The sequence below is a fragment of the Lineus longissimus genome, chromosome 2, assembly GCF_910592395.1.
Source record: "Lineus longissimus chromosome 2, tnLinLong1.2, whole genome shotgun sequence".
Lineage (NCBI taxonomy): Eukaryota > Metazoa > Nemertea > Pilidiophora > Heteronemertea > Lineidae > Lineus > Lineus longissimus.
In genome coordinates this window covers 21,920,980-21,941,542 of record NC_088309.1, presented here as the reverse complement: position 1 = coordinate 21,941,542, position 20,563 = coordinate 21,920,980, and the positions used below count along the sequence as shown (strand labels likewise).

Below are 20,563 nucleotides of genomic sequence, written 5' to 3'. Positions count from 1 at the left end.
ATTAGCTATAAGTAGAGGAAGTATGTGATAGTTGTTAACCCCTCATGACTGAATTGTTTGCTGGTTAGATGATAGAAACATCTTCACTTGGCAGTTCAACTATCTGCTGTTACCAACTTTTCTGCAGGTTGTTTGGCATGGTAAGAGGTATCTGTGACAACTTCTTATTCATAGCTGTGTGGTTTTAAAAGTGAAGGTGGAACAGATTGGAGAACAGCCCATCTTGTTTCAGATACTGTGTTATCCAAACTGTGGCAAATTGCCCCGAATGACCTAAAAACCCATGAGTTTGGTCAACAATCAGTTCCATTCACTTCATCTTTTATTCAATCCCATGTTTTCTTACATGACAGGATGCATGGTCTGGACCTCCATTCATAACTGGCCTTTAAACCTTTAAAGGTAAAACTGCCTTTTAATAATGGTGTTAAAGCTTTGACAAGAGCGTCATGTAGAATGAGTTGTCATAGCATTGTGGTCTTAACGGGTTAATCCTGTATGTGTGCTATACATCAGGCTGTGGACTATATGTAGCAGAACGCTGGGGTATAATGGAAGTATGAATAGCTCATTTAAGGTCAATAGATGATAATCAGATTGAACGACCAGGGACCAGGGATCTTGTGGTGTGGAATGTGTGAAGGTCAAATGATGAAAAGGACTTGGGAACACTCCTTCTGCTCTAGAGCATTCTTGAGGGTGTCTAGCAGTGACTTTGGTATCCTCAGCTCAGACTGTCCATATAAAGAAGCTGTCATGTATATAAACAAAGGGTTTCTGGTTTGTACTTTCGGGATTTTTTTACATAAGTGCTTTGTCCAAAATCAGAGTATCATGCCAGGTCTAACCCCTGTCCACATATGATGGAATGGGGAGGCTAGAACATCTCCGCTCAGTACATCCTTGGCAGTTGACATCCAGTAAGAGGTGTCCGAGTCAGGTAAAATTGATTTACCAAAATGCAGTCTGGCATTCAGCATCCTTTTCGAGCGCTCATTGCTGTAATGGCATGTGAGGAGGTTCTGCAGTATGACAAACACAGAAGACTGAATAATCTCAAGTCTTTGAACCTGTGAATTTCTGCCATTTTGCCAGTTGCAGCATCCAAGACGAGCGATAATCACGGAGACAGCACGAGCAATCATTATCCTTTGAGATTCAAAGAGTATTGATTTATACTCGGGTTTCCCAGGCATTTTAGATTTATACTGCCATTTTTTCGTGAAATGGAGTATTGGGCCATACCTCAAGATGGTCAATTTTTGTCAGGAGTGGTGTTTTCTTGTCCGTAGACCAAACTTTCTTGGTCTGCGTGCAGTTTTAATGAATGAATGAATGAATTCTACACTTATAGGGCGCCTTTCCGTGGTAGCACCACGCTCAAAGCGCCACCTCCCCGAAGAATTGATTAAAAAGCACATGAAATGACCAAAATCTTGAAACAAAACAGAATGTTCAAAAGAAGAAGTTCAAGGAAAAATTTGACAAAAAATACCCTTTATTTATCATCTGAAGCAAAATTATTAAAGTAAGAAGTAAATTTGTCATTTAACACTTTATAATACATAAACTCTCTTTGTCATATGTAAATTTTAGAAAATAAATTGGAAATTCTCTAATTTACACGGAGATTGCATGTGACTCTTGGGAGACCAGGAACAACATCAAGAAGCTGTCAATCACACAGCTGTAGTACCAACGACAAAACCAAAATAAGGAACACGAAACCTTTGGCCAAAAGGCATACTTGCTCTCACAATAAATTGACATTGGTTACCTGTACATTGATGAATTTTGTAAGCGAGAAATACAGGTAACTGTAAGTCAACTTAGAGTGGATTAGAAGTGATAGTCTAATGCACTGTGATGGTGCATGTATTTGAGATGCAGAGTTAAGTACTAAGCATTTCAATGAATTGTACCAACGTAGGCAGACAACAGTTCGTGACATGAGAATGCAATCCAGTTTTTCATGTTCATTAGCAAAATTCAACGGAGTCGTTAAGTTCTCTTTTAAGGGTTAATTGCCGCTACATGCATTTGTTTTCGGTTTTCAAAAGTACAGTTATTTCAAAGCCATGGAAATGATCACTATGGCAACCACGCTCACCTACACTCTCTGGCAAAGTTTTTCCTTCCACAGGTGAAACATGTTAGAAGTTCAATCAATTTTTCAAAATGCCGATTTGGCTTCAAGAAATCTTGATGATTTTACAATAGAATCTGATGACTGACAACATTTTAATACAATTTGTTACTGTTTTTATGAGATGTTTGAACTGAACTAGTCTCCCAATCCGAGCCGACCACATGAATTGGAAATGACCTCACACTGAATATAAAGCAACTTGTATTATATACACACATGCGTACAATGCAAGTTATGATGGCGCACACACATCTAACAAATTGAGAAATATCCCAAAAACTGTGATGAGAAGAAACATTGCATTCAACTAAAGTTTGTTAGAAGTCAAGAAATCATGTTTTTGAAACTACACCATCTGAAGCTACACTTTTGTTTGGCACCATCTCAAAACCATTGGCACAGTGAATTTTGAGATGGTTCCTTACAACCAGAGATAATCATACTGCAGATCTGAACTCTGAGATGGTCCCTAACAAGAGACGAAATTGTATCCTTGATCAGAATAATGGCGACGATTTATTTCTGCAAGGAGTGTAGCTGCAGGCAGCGGATTCCATCCATGACTGATGGCCAACGATGAATCATCAGGAAACAAAGCAGACCCATGGTGATCCAGACACTGGATTAGATTTTGCAAGATTTTCAATCTTTCTAATGATCTGGTTTCGTGTTTGATGTTAACCCTCGTAGGCAGTGATTTTCACGGCTGGCGAAGAGGCCAAAGCCACAGTGCTCAAGTACCATTCTCCTTGATAGCCAGAGATGTCACAGTTTGGCATCTTCGAGGGTGTTCAACTAATTTTGTCCCATTCTTTACTTGTGGTTGGTTGTGGGAGAAATTAAAATCACACAACTTGTGAAGTTTCGCCCAAAATCTTTCAGTTGCAATTTCCCTAGCATAGGGGGGTAGACATATCTTTGGGTTTCAGCCATATTGCCTGTGGGTGACTGAACCATATGACATTCAAACACTACCACACACTTATTGATTGAAGATGGGAGAAAGCCTGTTAACTGACTAAGCAGCTCAGGTATGCAACCATCGGATTCATCACCCACAAGGAAAATGGGAAAAAATTGCCAGTGCAATGTGTTTACTTCACCTGGTTGAACTAGGCTTTCCGTTGCAAATACCTAGATCCCTACCTCTCAATACACTGACTGAGCAAGGCACTTAAGAAGCATATGGCAAACAGTATATGGTGGACGTACACCAAAGCAAGAGGAAGAACTAAGCCAGTATTATCATGCAAGATCACCACATGAATACCATTTCTCAACTTCTAACATAGCATAATCCATATAATCGCAGTGCAGGAGCTGTCTATAACTGAAGTCAGACAGATATTTCTAGAACTTGTAAGTGATAATTTGTCAATGTTCTCTCGCTATTTTACACTGTGTACCTCAAAGGTTTATTATTCTTCACTTAGACATGTTAGACAAAGAACAGTTACAATTTGTTCACTCCACTCAGTTGGAAGTGTAGCTTATTTTCGTCCAAATCAAAAAAGTTTGCACCACCATAACTTGCACGCTCCATCCTGACACAATAGTTAAACAATGTTCAGACTGACCATTGCCAATAGGTAGTAACCCCACCTCTGAATTCATGCAAAAAATGGGTGAAAATGTGGATATTACTGACATAATGTGATCCGAGAATCACTTATGTCAAGTAAATCTTGCATCATTGTTCTAATATTACGAGATGGTCAAGCACCATCAAATTTTGATTACATTTTGAAAGGGTACAACTTTGACAACTGCAATACTTTCTAGACTCAGAAGTGTCACCTCTTTGTAGTGTGTTTCAACTTAATATGACAAAACGACGAGTACATATTACATTGTAAATGTAGTCAGATTAGGTCAAATTTTGGATGAAAAACACTTTACAACTTTATTAGTGAGTCTTGGAGCAGTACGATTCTGTACTGACCCAGAGCACCGCTTTGCCTCTGAAGAACAGCATTCATATGAAACAAAAGCTGACTGAAAATTCCAAGATAATCTTCGAAAGAAATGTCTACTGTCTTTCTATGTTGAGACTCAAGCCGTTTCAAAAAACCTATAAAGCCCCGAATGGTTGTCAATTTTTATAATGCACACAACAGAATGTTCACTACTGTACAGCTTATCTGCTATAAATTTGATGAAATTTCCCCGCAGAATTGAGGATAGTGTTTCTTACACTTGGGTTTCAATTCCACAATTTGATTACTGGGAATTAACTGAGGACTGCGATTACGATATTATATTTGAAATTGTCACAGCTCTTGTTTCATTGGTGCACCATAATCAATCAAAACTGTCCCCGACCAGAAAATGCATAATTTGTGTGAAATTTCACTTCGTTGTAAATAAAGGAGCATTAGACACTATTAACAGTGAGAATATTTAGAGGTAAAAGTATTAAGGGTATACAGTCAGGTGTGGCAGTAACATATGGGCTCAAAGTTAAAATCATTTATAATGATAAAAGCAACTTGTTACTTCATTCTTTAATTCAATTAAAACCACTGGAAGAATAATGCAAAGTCAAACCACACATATCATTATCAATACGCAATAATAAAACCAAATGAAAAACAAACCTGGTCTAAATACAATGCAAATTCAAAGAGTACAACCCCATTAAACAATGATTGTTTTCGGTTTTTTCCGTAAAGTTTCACAATAAGCACCTTGGAACTTATACTTCGATAAACTGTGGCAACACCAGATGGCACAAATGCTGAGAGCGCCAGACGTCGAATCTCAAATCGCTTTTATTTTTCAGACAAAAATCACTGAAGATTTTTTTAAATGCAATGATCGATAATTTGTAAATTACTGAAAATCAATTTTCCTCACTTTCCTCAGACTCATTCATATTCCATTGACCTTAGTAAAATGCTCAAGGAACCAAATGCTACCAGTTTGTGTTCACTCTTCCCCAAGTGGTATCCAAAGAATTGCACACAGCACCACGTAGAATACTAACTCGCTCTCTCGTCAGTTTTGAAGATCAGTTCTTTTAGTAGTTCTCCTCGAATGACTTTCTTAATGGGATGCAAGATCTGACAGATAAAGCCTCTCAAGTTCAGAATTTGAAAAAAATACCAACCCAACACAAGCAATTCCAGTTTATGTAGCGTGTCAAAGGTTTATACAAAGGGTAAAGTTATATTCATAGTCGACTTGCATAGAGCAAAAATTCTGGGGGAATAAAGTTCTTTCTCGCAACTGGAAGTCACGGGGTTAATAAAAATGATTGAACATTACAAAACTATATGTGTGTATCATCAACTGAGAAGTATTACACTTCCCAAAAATTGGAAGATAATAATAGATGGCATAATGAAATAAAACTATGACATTCTTATAATTTTATGATTACTGCTTTCAAAGTGATTAGTACGAGAAATTTACATCATTTATGTTACCATTCACAATTTTGGCATACGATGACATACTCCAAATATCGCTTTGAATATTTCAAACGTGTCCGGAGATGTGACTGGACTTGTCTCAGTATCGTAGGTTACCATCGTCGCAGCTTGAAAATTCACGAGATATAGTCTTGACAACCACCCTTCGCCTGAATACAGCATGGCGTTCTCCAGCTAAATCAAATAGTAATTATGAGCCCCCGGGGCTTGTTTTATGGGGGATACTCGCACTCGCTTGCGGCTCTAAAAGATCTAAGGAATTTTAGCGTTAGACTTTGAGCGTGTTTTGCCATTTCATCCAAGTAACCCTTGGTTATCTACAAGTAGAAGAGTATGGGCAACCTGGCATGAAATATTCAAGACATTTTCTTTCAAATGAAGTTTAGACTCCGAGCCTGATGGACAACATCATCATAGCCAGCTCATCCGGAGCCTCGTTGTTCAGGAAATTTATATGAATCACCCAATAGCAATGGACACTTTGGGAGCCCCATACCTCAGCAAAATTAATGGTGTACCTTGTAGATAATCAATACCAATGGGGCTTTGGATGGGTAAAAGTATCACAGCACATTATTTATTACAACGCCAGACTGGAGAGGTTAGGGTGGCTTGATGGTGTGAAAAGTAGCTGGTTATGGTTGTGTGACCACAATGTCGGAAATATTCAAACATATTTGGATATGTCACAACCTTGTAATACTGGTATCAAACTTATGACAATAAATTGACCCTTTCACTGCCAAATTGATGCACTGAACATTCCGAACATACACAGCATGAAAATGTAACAATCAATTAGGATATTTACTGCAAATATGTGAAAGATACTTGGCACTTCAGAGTGAATGGGTTAAAGCATGGTCTCCAACACAGCATTACGAGGTACCTGCATCTTTATCTGGTATATTCGACAATTTTAATTTTCTCAAGTATGACCTAAGATTAAGAAGGATATGTACGCATTCAACTGCATTTTATACAAGGGGTGGATCAAGTACAGAACAGAGTATGCGAAATATATGATGTGCAAATATATTGAAACTTTGTATTATATTCAAAGTACTTATTAAGAAATATCTTTTTTTGTAATTTGTACATGATATGAATACGTTGGCAAGCATCAGATATATTACTATTGTTATCTCATTACCAGACTTGAAAATTGCATAAACTCATTTGAGGCACCAAGCCAGAAAGGTAAAGACTTTTAGGGAGAAGGACGAGATCATTTTCAGAGATTGTTTGACACATCTAAATCTGTCCTCAAAGTTGAACAATAAGTAACGTACTGTCTAACTCATATTCAGAAATAGAAGTACTTTTATTTTTTTAAATTTCTGGTTGAAAATAATATCTCGGCCATCCCTATAAAAGACCTGGGAGGCACCTTTAATCAATCAACGTCTCTGATCGCATTCACCTTTTAGTCTCACTTCCTCCTATGAAATGAGCAGACCTGAATGGCGTAGTGACAGCAGCCCTCGATTGGTCAAGATGGAGGAGAGGTGGCGCACCCTTTTATGGATTTAAAATACAAGAGAGGTCAGAGGAATGTAAGAACACTAGAGAAATGGAGATAAGTATGAATGCAAGGTGGACATCCTTGCCAAAGTTCATAATGCTAAAATGTTAGAATAATCTGCAATCAGGTAAGGAGGCATAACCTGTGTTAGTTGGCGTTCAAGCATATTACGAGCAGTTTTGTGGAGTCCAGCCTCGGGACTGGGGAGAGCATATTTTGCAGTGTGATTGTCCATGTACAATGTAATATCTACATGCAGAATAACACTGTATTAATCACTCATGAAAGTACACAAATATATAATTACAAATAGCCTGGCCTATTTTACAAAAATAAATGAATGAATGAACAATGCATTTATACATGTACATGTACACCCTCGGCTGTGCTCCGTCTCAGATCTGAAGTGTGACCAACTAGAGTTCAAAATGCACCACAATACACATAACATTTTGAGTACCATTTGGTATACCGGTACTCAACAATCTTTAAAATATAATATAATATTTACATTTACAACTATCAGCTGTTTGTTCTCTTACATGTAAGCTAAGAAATCTAATACAAATTTTTAATGACAAATGCAATTGAAAATCACAACTTAATGAGTGAACACACAAGTGGTTTAACTGTTTTTACATCTCGATATGCTGCTATAGAAAAATAAGAAAAAATCTAGTGTTAAGGGCTAGGGGAAGCATTTTGCCTGAAAATGACAACATGATTATCTCTCAGTGTCTCTATATAGTCTTACAACTATTTGTTAACTTTACTTTCGTTCAGCCTCAACTTATTTATTCCAACATACAAAGTGGCAAACTAGGACCACTGGGTTGGTCGCACCCCAGAATTTGGTCTGAAGAGAGATGCTCAAAAAATAACTTGCCCCAACAAAAACTATTTCATCTATCAACATCCAGGACCTACAGTGCATGAACAAATAGACGCGACAAGCCATCATTTTATATTGAACTGCAAGCATCGAAGATCGAAAAAATTTCCAACTATCCTGAGCGTTATTCTATAATTGATCATACATGTAGACAAATGCCACGCTGCCATTGCGTACATTAGCCTGTACATGTATGACAGTCGAACAAACCTGGGTCAATAATGATCAAGATGACACGATTCACTGATCAATAATCATAAATGGCTGCCCTTCATCCATCTCGGTTTGACGTTTGTGACGCCCGATTGACACCGATGGAATCCAAGGCATCTAGGCACTAATTTCTGGCCGAGGGCACCACTTTTCAGAGAAATGAGCACGGTGGGCAACTGGAAGCATGCAAGGATGCAGCCTCGGAGTCTGATCCCTGGGAAGAAGTACATGTGCAGTCCCAGGAAAAACTGGAATTCTAATTTTATGAACAGACAGAGATTTCAGTTCAGAATGAAAACTGGGCTAAACTCATCTAAGGTAGTGGTGCAAAGTGTAACAATCAACGATTCAGGTTGTCCGAACCAATGATGGAAGCCAACAGAGATCAAGGAAATCTTCTTGCACTATTTAAAAACCAAGTCAAGAGTTTACCCAAGTATCATCAGACACAACTTAGCATTGCAGCTCTCAGAAAAACATTTGATCCTCTCTGCATATCAACCTGGCAATCAAGTATACAGTCTGTCCACTGTAGTTAGAACAGCTTATCGTATACTGTACATACAGTCCATGTACCCTTTGGACAGAAACGGAAGCATGACTAAAAATTGAATTTAGATTTCATCATATTATTATAGCCAAGGGTGTGATACATTTACCACTGCCATTAGCCAAGCCCCAGGCACTTTGCCCGTCAATGTTATATTCAATGCACACGCATTGATTCTCTAGTTTTTCTGTCACAAGTCTGTAATCATAAATGCAAGTACTGTTGACTAGTTATAGGATAGATATGATGCAGTATGGTAATTCTATAATATAAGACTCCAAATGGATGAGTACGATAGTTGTGTGCAAGGACCCACTTCTAATCAATACAGACATGTTACGCATAACACAACACTGACTTGGAAATGCGTCTTTGTGACCATGTCCTGTTGTGACTAATCTAGAGTCAGATTGGAAGCAAACAAGGCCAATGATTTGCACTTCTCCCAAGTTCAATATCATCTTGATTTGATGAACTGAGTGACACAGACATTTATGCCATATTTTTCTTCCCGTTCCACTTCGTCTTTGTGACCTACTTACACCATGAAAGTAGGTCTACTTATACCATGAAAGTAGGTCACGTTGACCCACATTATTGTCAGATACCTCAATTGAAAATAAGACATTTTAAACTGAAACTGGCGAGTATTTTGACTTGATGGCAAGTGTATTTGTTCCGTCATTTGGTATTTTATCAACCCACGCTGCACTCAGACATGGGTTGGTTTACACAAATACTTCCTGGAAAACAACAGACAGGAAATTACGGACAAATAAATGTAAGTGCCTCATTCAGGAAACATTTGACAAAGCAACAGGATATCTAGGCCTAGTTGCCCAGGGAAGGGCAATACTAAACACACCAGTGATGTTTGGCACTGATATGCTATCGCAGCATGGATGATGGAAGTGTCGGTCTTACCAACGTAGCCCTGTTGTACGAAGCGCCTAGCCATGCTACAACATCGGTGTACCGTAGGGCTTCCCAGTACTGGCAGACCGCAGATTAATGCATCATTCCTCAGAACTAGAGCAGGGCACACATGCCCTTATTACTTCATGAATCCACTATTCATTTAGAATATGATGTCCTGCAGATGTTGATGATACATTTCAGTGTGATTCATTAGAGAATTACCATAATTTTGATGCATGCATTGACTATGTCAGTAATAATAGAATCTATATCGCACAATATGTACTGCCTGCACATAGCTAATCATCAGCAAAAAACAGCCATCAGCATAATGAACAGTTTGGATGTTAATACATGAGTCATGTCTGTCTCAGCCACTGATTCATCAATGTCTATTCCCACAACGCGGGAGCATGCAGTATTCCATGTTTTGATCAGCCTTTCATATTCTGTCAGAATGCACTAGCAACAACGAATGCCAATAGAATGGTATCCTGTCTTTTAAATTGTTGGACCTTTAAGGACTGCTTGTTCAAGGTGACCCAGAGAGGGAGCAGCATATATTGTATTCTAATCTAATTTTCTGTTCACACCAACATTTAGGCCTAACTTCATATTAACATAAAAACAGTCCATCTAATGATGATACTCTACATTTATGCAATTACGCACTGAACCCACGCAATATGTTGTTGCAAAGCACAAATGTGTTTACTGCGCAAATTATAAGCGCATTAGTCAATATATTCATGACGAGAGTTATAACTCTGGTATGTAGAGCACTGAAGGGGGGAAATTGGCTTGACAAGCATTGGCTGCAGGTTGATAGCATGTGAAGAAATTTCAAATGTTGCACATAGTATCGACGACCCAGTATAAACCCAATTTCGATTTTACAACTTGTCTTGATCTTGATGGCCCTCATATTACATTGCAAGTTAGCCAACAAACTGAAATGAATCTGAGCAGACTGAACTGTAGTAAACAAGTCAAATATTCGGGGAAAATGTAGATAGTAAGCACAAGGTAACAAAAAAATGCATCTTTTCTGGAAAGCACCATTCTAAAAAAAAAAAATTTAAATAACCATGACAGCTATTTTGACTAAAGCTTTTTTTTAAACAGGGCATTGATTATTTTACTCAAGAACTACCCAAGGAAAATATTTTTTCATATTTTTCCACTTAGTCAGAGAAGACAAATATGTCCTTGCCAATAGTCTTACACGTTGGCCAAAAATCAGAAACTGTGCGCTTGTATTGACTAACGATGAATAGGCTATATCCACCAATGTACATGGCTTGATTGCCATAACATTTGAGCAAAATATTCATATGTGATAGCTAAGTGTAATCACAAAGTGCATAGATACATAGTTCCCTTGGGACATTTTGTATACATCATTATGTATTGTTTATAGTAGAAAAAATATCAGGCCACAAATAACTATTCACAATGTATTTTGAACTACACACTACTACTAAGTATTTTCTAAAAGTCTAGGAATTTTGCTAATTTTCTTTCGAATTACATGTATCGTACACAATTCCTAATGTATCTCTTGTCTGCTTCCACACCACCAATACTAGTATAATGAGTAATACATGTAATTGTACATGAATAAGTAATAATCACTCGTTAGCAGTTATTTTGTTGAAGGTGAAGACCACATGAAGTTAGTCAGCTGGGCAGTCAGCTGTTGACATTTTGTATTTTGCCATTCGAAAACCAGTACGCATTGAAAATGGTAGCAAATTGTTTGGTTTGTGGCAGTACATGTCAGTGTTTGGAAGGTAGTGCAGAAACAGACATCAAATTCACTCTAATTTTTTTCCCATGGAGAATTTATCTTTTTGTGTGCAATACTGTGACCTAAATTATCTCTCAAAGTCTACTTTAAAATGCCCAAGTATCCAAAGGGTCTCGGCAATTGGCAAGCCCAATGGCTACTTGACTTTCTGGTAAAAAATCTACTTAAAAAATATCACACTAATTTTACACTTACTGTAGTTCAACTGTTACATGGCTCCGTAAATATTATGCGGTGGATTTTTTTAGATACATATCACTGTCACCAAGAGTTATTATATTGGAGTGTATTTTAGCCCTTGGTTTTCATCAAACGAAATTCTGTATGACAATTATGCAATCATTGTGATGATGGAAATGACAATATCTCAAGAACATACTATACCAAATGCATATGAGACAACCAATTAGAAAAATATCTTTAACCTAATTAAAATTCTGAGTGCAAACTAGAGAATTCACATACATGAAGATTATACCTCGATAAATCAGGACCAATTTTCAAGATGAGAACAAGGAAAAGCTAGTTCAACAGTCATGACAGTACCAAACACTAAGCGTGGAATTCACATAGCACGATAGTCATGAAAGTGGACATTTTTGCGTATTGAGAACAAAAATGATCCAGCTCAGTGATGGCCCACTCTAAATCTGGACTAGTCAACATTATAGAAAGTTAGACTGCATTAAATGCAGTGGGATCTCATCAGGTTTTTTGGCTGGCCAGCATGAAACGGCCCTTTCCACACACAGTTCAGTCTATGTGACATTACACCCAGTACAGATGATATCAAACAAAGAATGCAGCCAACAATTTGAACAAAGGGTATTGTATGGCGCTCTATAGATTATTATCGATAGACTGACAGGATTTTTGTGCTCTGATATTTCAAGTGACCTTTATGCTGGTGGTCCTTCCTTGAGACTGATAAGACATTCCTAAGTGCAATTTCAAGCCCTTGTCAAAATCATCAGACATGTCAGAGAGAGCACTGTGAAATGCAAATTTATTTAAAAGTTTTAATAAACCAATCCGAACTTTTTTTTAACAGTGATACTGTTTCTCAATATGTTATAATTTACTTGCTACAAGTGAAAGCCATTTGACTTGGTCTGATGTTTGCCCAATTTAATCCGGAAGCATTGGGATTATCTAAAATATATATGCAGACATTCAACATAAAGCTAGAGATCTAGGGAAAAGTTAATAATTATTTTAGAAAAGATAAATTTGAAAACTACAATTTCTATATACAAGTGCTAGATATATATATATATATATGCATGATACCATTTTTGAGAATAAAACATAATTTTAGTTACAGTGATTGCTAAATGAGTTGTGTGCTTATGTTTTTGAAACATTTCATACATTCAATGATTATTCATACAAGTGCAAATTTTTATTCGCTCATTCGTTAAATCTAACACAAACACATGATCATTTATAAAGGCAGTAATTTCGTCATTTGGATGAAATTACGAACTTTGCCATGTGAATTTTTGACAATGCATTCTCAACATACTTGCAAGACCAACAAAATCAAACAGAAAACTAATCACATTCTTTTCAACTAAAGATTGGAAGCTTGGAACATTGGCATCAAGTACGAAAGTAACATTTCAAATTTACAATTTGAAACACACTTTTTACTCGATAGCAATCACAGGTAAGGTATTCTTACCAAACAAAAATTACAGTTTTGGCGGCACCCTGAACTAGACCTCTTCAGAACAAAGCAAACTGCTTTTCCTAGCTGCAGGCCAGGTTAATTCTGAGAAAACGAAATCACTTTGACCAATTTAAACAGTTTTATTGTTACCGCCTTCTGATGTTTAGGCCTATGCCACTCCAGTTCTTACTTAGTCAGGTGTATCCTGATAAATGCATTACCTGGCAGCTGTTGGTAAAAATAGAACATAGCACATTCAAACATAGCACAGGTTTACAATTTATAGTCTGTTCAAAAATCATGGCAGTGCGCCTACTCTGATGAAATCCACTCTGCCAAAATCAAAACAATGGTGCCCTAAAAACAAAAACATAAATAAACTACTAATTCAAAACAAAATATTCAAAAACTACCTTTACACCTTTAGTTGGTCACACTTCAGCTAACACTCCGAACTAGTGCACTCAAAACCTTGAACATCTCCGCTATGATTATTTCAGTAAAAAAAATAACTTTACATCCTGTATTTTGACTGTCTCTTATTGCTTAGCTTGCAATAATCCATCACTGTCCAGGGAATTCGAAACAGTCCATTACACATCAAGAGCAGCATCAGAGAAAGGATGATACAATGAATCACATTAAAAAATCTACAATGGCTGACACATTTCATCATCATTTGGAGCTCGAAACCTTTCAATCCCACCAGACCACTCGAAAATTAATCTTAGGAGCAAGACAGCAGCTAGCTACACCACACATCCACAGAAATGGCACCATCCACTGTGGAGTCAGTCCCCTGTATGTAAAATAAGCCAGGCTCCTGTAACTCATCTGCATTAGTGCATAGCTCATCATTTTCTTTCCATTATATATGGCTAACCTAAGACAGAGGGCTCCGGATTACGGAGAAATGGCAGAAAAATAAAACAGTTTAATCTTGGTCTCGGCAAATATATTAATATTTATATGCCCACTTTTTTGATCGGGGCCACAAAAATAAAAATATCTTTAATTTTTTTAGATTTTTTTCTTTGACTATGTAGCATACATATTTATAATGTATTTCCTTGCAACTACACATTTACACATAATGTATTTTTAAATAATATTCCTTATGCAGAAAATACTAAACTATCATAATTGGGTGCAACAAATCTGTCATCGTGACTATTTTGTACAAATATTTTATACAATGTTGAAGTTGTGAATTTCTGATCACATTTTTCTTGACGAAAAGGAGCCCTAAGGAGAGGCTAAATATGTAGTATATTTTTTTAAATAAAGCATTGTTGTTGCATTACAAAATTGTTGGGCAAGTTTTTGAAACTCAATCAATCTCATATTCCTGGGTCAAATCTGACACTCAAAATAGGATTTCTAGCTTCAGGTACCAACAACACAGCTTCCTCTTGATTTAAAAGCGGTGCATTTTCGGCATGATTTCATCACGCTATACGTCTTTAACCAAAGTCTCTATCTATGCATGCGGTGTGCGCTTCAGCAACGTAATGATGGCTAGCTCTACACATTACATAAAGCTCATTATGCCAGCTAAGTGTGATACCTTTTTACTCAAATTAAATTAAATCTTTATGAAAAATTTAACATCTTTTCATATGAAATAGAGACAAAGTCAAAGAATAAAATACTCTGTATTTAAAGTTATATAATACTTTTAAAGTTGGGTAACTTTCAATAAATTTGTTCATATTCAAAATTTTAAAACTTTAAAATTACATTACTATATGCATCTGATATAATATTAATCTCATTAGATGAAGGGAGGTTGGTGCAATTCACGAATTGAACACATCATTGACTCAATAACTGAATACAAGACTCGATCAATGATTGAATAAGGTTCAATACAAATAATTGAACGCTAGTCAGATGACTTCAACCATTCACCTCTTATCTTACTTGACCAGCAAAGCATTGTGCAATTTTCTTAATTTGTCAAAGGCTCATTGATCTTTTCGGAATCTATAAATTGCAGGAAATGTTTCGAACTTAAAGTTCAAAACTGATGGCAATACACATCATCCGCTAAAAATTATACATTTTTCAAATTTATTTTTTAATGATGCTCAGTTTATAGTTGAACGATCAGAAGATTGCAATCAATATTAAATCCATGGTCAATCCGATGAATTTTGCACCCATCAACCACAAATGAAGGTTTATGATAAGATTCAATAATTGAATGACATAGATTCAAAAACTGAATGCATTGCTTTTTCAATGAATGACAGAAGGGTTGAGTATCAATCATTTTCATGGTTAGGAAAATATACGAATCGCCTGAGTGGGAGTTTGATCGCACACGGGACACTTACGCTCACACTCAGGTTTCTTCATAATGATGTTGGCACACTTCATGCAAAGACGATTATGACCGCATGGAACAAATGCAGCAACAGCGGTGGTATCAGAGCACAGCAAACAAGCCTTACGCTGGGTGTCTACAGGACTAGAGGAAGTGCCATTACTGTAGGTTGGAGTGGAGGTAGAGAAATTTGAGGCCGGCAGTGTCGTGTAACACGGCATGCCGTTCAGGGTGCCTCCACTGAGTGGGTCGCTACTGATGCGGCGAACTGACTGGTGATTCGACTCCATTATTGGTGGTGAAATTCGGTTATTCTCTCCGATGCTGCCGCTCCGACGGGGAACTGCCGCTGAGGTGTTTGTCTGGCCGTACATTTGAACTCCAGCTGATCCATTCTCCTCTTGCCACATGGTGAACGATGTTGGATGGAACGTCGGCGACGCAAATCCCTCATCATGATTATCGTAGATGTTGAAACCGTTTGACATGTTGCAAAAGTCATTCATCTTGGTTGTGCCGTTCATGCCATTCTGATTCATGCCGTTTGGGTAAGAGAAGATATTGTCCTGGGGGGGAGAGTGACCGGACAACATATTATTGCTGTTTAGTGTGTTGTTTAGCGCAGTGTTATAAGTAGTGAAGGCAGAATTGGTGGGATTTTTATAAAGCCCTGCCAAAAGCTCATTATTTACAGGCTCGTGAAAACCTGAATCGATTCCATTTGTATGGAAGTCGTTTATGTCGTCGTTCGTGTTTCCATCCATCATACCTCCGCCCGTACGCATCGCGATGTGCTTTTCAATCTCCTGACGTGCTTTATCGACATTTTCTGGCTTACCGGTAACCTCAAACACCGGCTCCTTGTCTCTGCTTGGTGTGACGATGTACGTATGGGTCATCTGCTGAATCCGCTTGATAGTGGCACCTTTCGGCCCGACGACTAATCCAACAACTCGATATGGAACCCGAACCTGGATAGTGACCTGTCCAGGAGCATTGGGGCTAGGGGGACCCGGAGCGATCCCAGAAAGTGTGCAACCATTAGCTTGATTATTGTTGCGCCGACTAGCCCTGATTTGACTGAAATGCTCAGCAGCCGAGAGTATCTCCCGTTTGGCAGAGCCAACATCTTCTTTACGCCCTGTGACGACGAAAACTGGCTCTTCGCCGCGAACTGGAGTTTTGATGTACGTGTTTGTTTTTGCCCTTAGTGCTTTGATTTTGCAACCTGAAAAGACACAAGAGGAAGGCAAATTCAATATTAATCTTAAAATGCAACCTACAATACATTATTAAGGGCCTTCGTGCTTTGTGGATCCAGTTGGGAGTTGTTGAACACAATCCAACAAATCACATTTCCCTTATACCCGAGATAAAATGGAATGATACGTCTTAGATCAGGTAATGATGTTGATGCTGATGATGATGATGATGAAGAGGTTCAGGGTTTTTTAAGGGTAAACTCGAGATGTGCCGCTGCAAACAAAACTTTTCATTAGAATTAGATTACTAGAATAAAAAGGTTTTTCAAAGATCGCTCAATAAGGGTGATACACATGCATTCAAACTTGGGACAATTTGCACTTTTCCTGGGCGATAGGAACAAAATGATGAACTCAGGCCAGGCATATCAGTCAAACAGAAGAATCATTGCTTTCTCGCAAAATAATATCATAATTCTGACTTCTCGACACACAAGGCCTCAGGATCACACACTCCCTTCAACAAGCTTATTACTGCCTGTCACCAGGGTGGTGACTACTTTTGGGTTGGATGATTTCTTAGAGTTGGGGTGGGGAGGCAATAGGCTTATCCAGCAACGTTTTGGTTCAATTTATCAGGTTGCCGCCACAATGTGTGTAAGGGTGTTGATGTCATAACAATGACATGGCGATTTCATGAGTGACTTGGCAACCTAAATCATGAGAAATACAGATTACCTACAAGTACAAAGTCTTGATAACACGAAACCCCTATAAATTGCCATGTTATCACCAACTGAACAGCCCAGCCCCAACCCAAGTCACTCAAAGGCCTCCAAAGTATTAATAATTGGAATATTGCCACATTTTCATTGGAAATAATGACAGGCAAGACGAGACGGCAATAGTAATAGACATGACGTTAATAAGATTATACATGTACCTAGAGTCGACACAGCACCAATTTTATTATTTTTCTATCAAAAAATAAATAAAATGTAGGATGAAGGGTGGCTCCATCATTGTCCATGAATGAGGTTCATTTTTTCGTTAGTTTTTCGCCAATGTCGACTAGGTGCCGCGTGATGGGGTGGTACAAGAGCCAGGTTGACTGATGCATATTTAATGTCACAACTGGAATGGGTATTGTCTGGCCAACCCAGTAATCTTAATTTGAGCTGAAATTATCTTCCAAAATCATCGGAAATGTATGAAAACCACTGAGTGTTGTAGAAAATTATTTAAGACAACATCAAAAGAGTGATTAGGGAGGAGGATACAGGAATTGTCGGGAATTTCTAAACAAAGGAGTCAGCCTGACTCACGTCATTTTCCTCGTCATATCCCTAAGAAAAATGGACTCGTCCAGCAATAGCACATGCACGGCTCGCGGAAATCCAACTGCGAAATAGGGAGATTTAGCTAAAATAAAATGATATTTAGACTTCTAATTACTTACCCTGTCTTCCGACGATTTCTGCAACGTGTTCCGAGCTCGGTACAGGCACACACTCAGTCATATTTGAACTTTTCTTGAGTTTCTGCGCCTCATCGAGATCCAGATCATCGTGGTCGGCGCTTCCGCACGATCCAGCACCATGAGCACCAGGATTGAGCCCGAGCATGGTGAGTTCTAGCGCTAACTGCAGAGCTCTCTGGTCTTCTAAACCACAGCCGTTAGAATTAACGTCCGATAACAGACTAGCCGGCATCACAGGGAATGAGTTGACGACTATAAACACGTAGAAAAATAGAAATCGCTCTGTATATCCTCACTGGTTCGAAGCAACTGAGTTTCTACCGATACACATTACTGCAACTCTACTTTGAGGCCACTGACAATGGCAGGAAAATCTGGCGGGGGTGACGTCATTTTCGCAGGGCAGTACGCGGTGATTGGTTGTTACACAAAGTAGGCGGAGCATCCTAGAAATTATCCCAGCTTCGTCTCAGATTGGTTTGACAGGCGGGTCCAAAAATAGCAGACAGCTGAATCGATTTTTTGTTTGGAATCGTGCCTGGAAATGCGTCTGAACTACATCGATTCCGCAGTATCAGTATTTCCATGATAAGTGGAGTTAGGCCTACTTTCTAAAAATGGACAGAAAGTTTTATCAAAGTCAGGAAATATAGCCTTGAGTCTGCATGTATTGCTCACTTGGACTTCAGACTGTGACAGTGACAATGTGACATACTGTCTACTGACAACTCGTGTCGAGACAAGCACCTCGATGAGCTGTCAAAACAATAAAGGGTCAGGCTTGTCGAGAACATTTTTAATTTCATCATGCAAGTTACAACACAGACACAGAAAAGCTCTGATCAACGAAACAAAGAACGGAATCCAAAGGCACTATTAGTATTACTACATCATGACGATAAAGTATGACGTCACCGAACATTTGGGTTTTTCCAGGTTTAACTCCGGTTTTCCCAACGTCGCAACGTTGCGCGGACCGCATGGTGCGGGTCATTGAGTGTATTGTTGCACAAAACAACAAGTAAATTTGCCTGTGATGTTACGTCAGGGCGCCAAATATGACACTTCTGCAAAATGCAAAACTATGAACGCTTTGACCCTCACGATATCGCGAACGAGGCCGGTCCATTGCGTCCGAAGTGTAGTACAAACAAGTACGTGTACTAACGACTTCAGGGCTTGGTTATATTTCAACCCCAAGCTTTGTTTTCAACTTTTTGGAAGCGTATCTTGATCCCATCAGCACTGTAAGTCATATTATGGTAATTTACCCCCCCCCCCCCCCCCCCCCATACCATTCTTAATAACATGCATCCCCTTGGGTCCTTGTTGATACTGTGATCTTCGACACGCCATGTGCGTCAAGTTGTATACTCAGCGCGCCAAAATTTCCCCACCCGCCAAATCTGCCACACCTGCCCCCCTCATTTAAAATGGAACAGGCTTTCAAATAAACAATGAGACCACGTGGAGAAACAGGACTTCTTTGTTCAGTGGTTCAGTGTGTGCCACATGGGGTCTCTTGACACGTGCTCTCGCGTAGGCGCGCTTACCCACGTTTTGGCGGGAAATACATGGGCGCGTTGCAGTCTATTAGAGAGACCCATGACCTTCAATATAGGCTTTATATACATCTGAGGTGTAAAAGAATCCTTTGACCGGGACCCGCTGCTCTCTATTAAAGGAATGGGCGGCATTTTATTGCAGTATATCTGTTCCTCTTCTGGTTCATCAGCCTCTTCTAAACGTGTTTGATGCTTTTTCAATGCGGACAGCTGGGTAAATGCCAATGGTTTAATCCTAAAATCTCCAAAACTCACTTCCCGACTCACTTAGTTAGTTACTGTTTTCCTATTCTGGAAGGGTTTTCCAGGAATAGAGTCTACCAAACTTGCCGCGAGTCTACACTCCGGACGCAGTTGGGACCAAATTAGGATGACGCGATGGGCTGCCCAGGGAGTCCAGCCGAGTTCGGCTGGGAAACTTCTGCGGCAGCGCATCTCCACAGATGCTACCAACATGCGACGTATTGACACAATTTTGGATGGAGCACATTGGAATGTGATCCAAATGATAAAGTATTGATGACAAGTGGTCCTCGAAATCTTTCTGTACACATTGGCCATCTGTTGACGCGCACTTCAGAGGGGACAGGCGCGCGTTTTTTTCCCGCCAAAGAGATGTTCTTGAAACGTGCTTTTACCCGGGGCTTGTCATCAGATTGCCAAGATAACAAAGCACAAAGTATATATACATGGTTGAGCCAAAGCGCCACCTTGATTACTCGGATACATCATCACCTTGCTCTTCCCAGCACAGGCTATAGGCCTAACTGTCCAGGCTGTATCTGGAGCCTAGTGGGCCGTTCACACAGGACCAAACCGATCTA

The 20,563-nt window shown here is 38.9% G+C and overlaps 1 protein-coding gene across 1 annotated transcript; it reads right to left on the bottom strand.

Annotated features, from left to right (window-relative positions):
- Nucleotides 1-3,474: 3,474 nt before the first annotated feature.
- On the bottom strand, nt 3,475-18,519 carry LOC135482875 (RNA-binding protein MEX3B-like). Its single transcript, XM_064763347.1, has 2 exons — nt 18,154-18,519; nt 3,475-16,720 (listed from the first exon to the last, which is right to left on the bottom strand). Exons 1-2 carry the CDS (start codon nt 18,404-18,406, stop codon nt 15,447-15,449), a joined length of 1,527 nt encoding a protein of 508 aa, XP_064619417.1. The 5' UTR covers nt 18,407-18,519; the 3' UTR covers nt 3,475-15,446.
- Between the last annotated feature and the right edge of the window lie 2,044 nt (nt 18,520-20,563).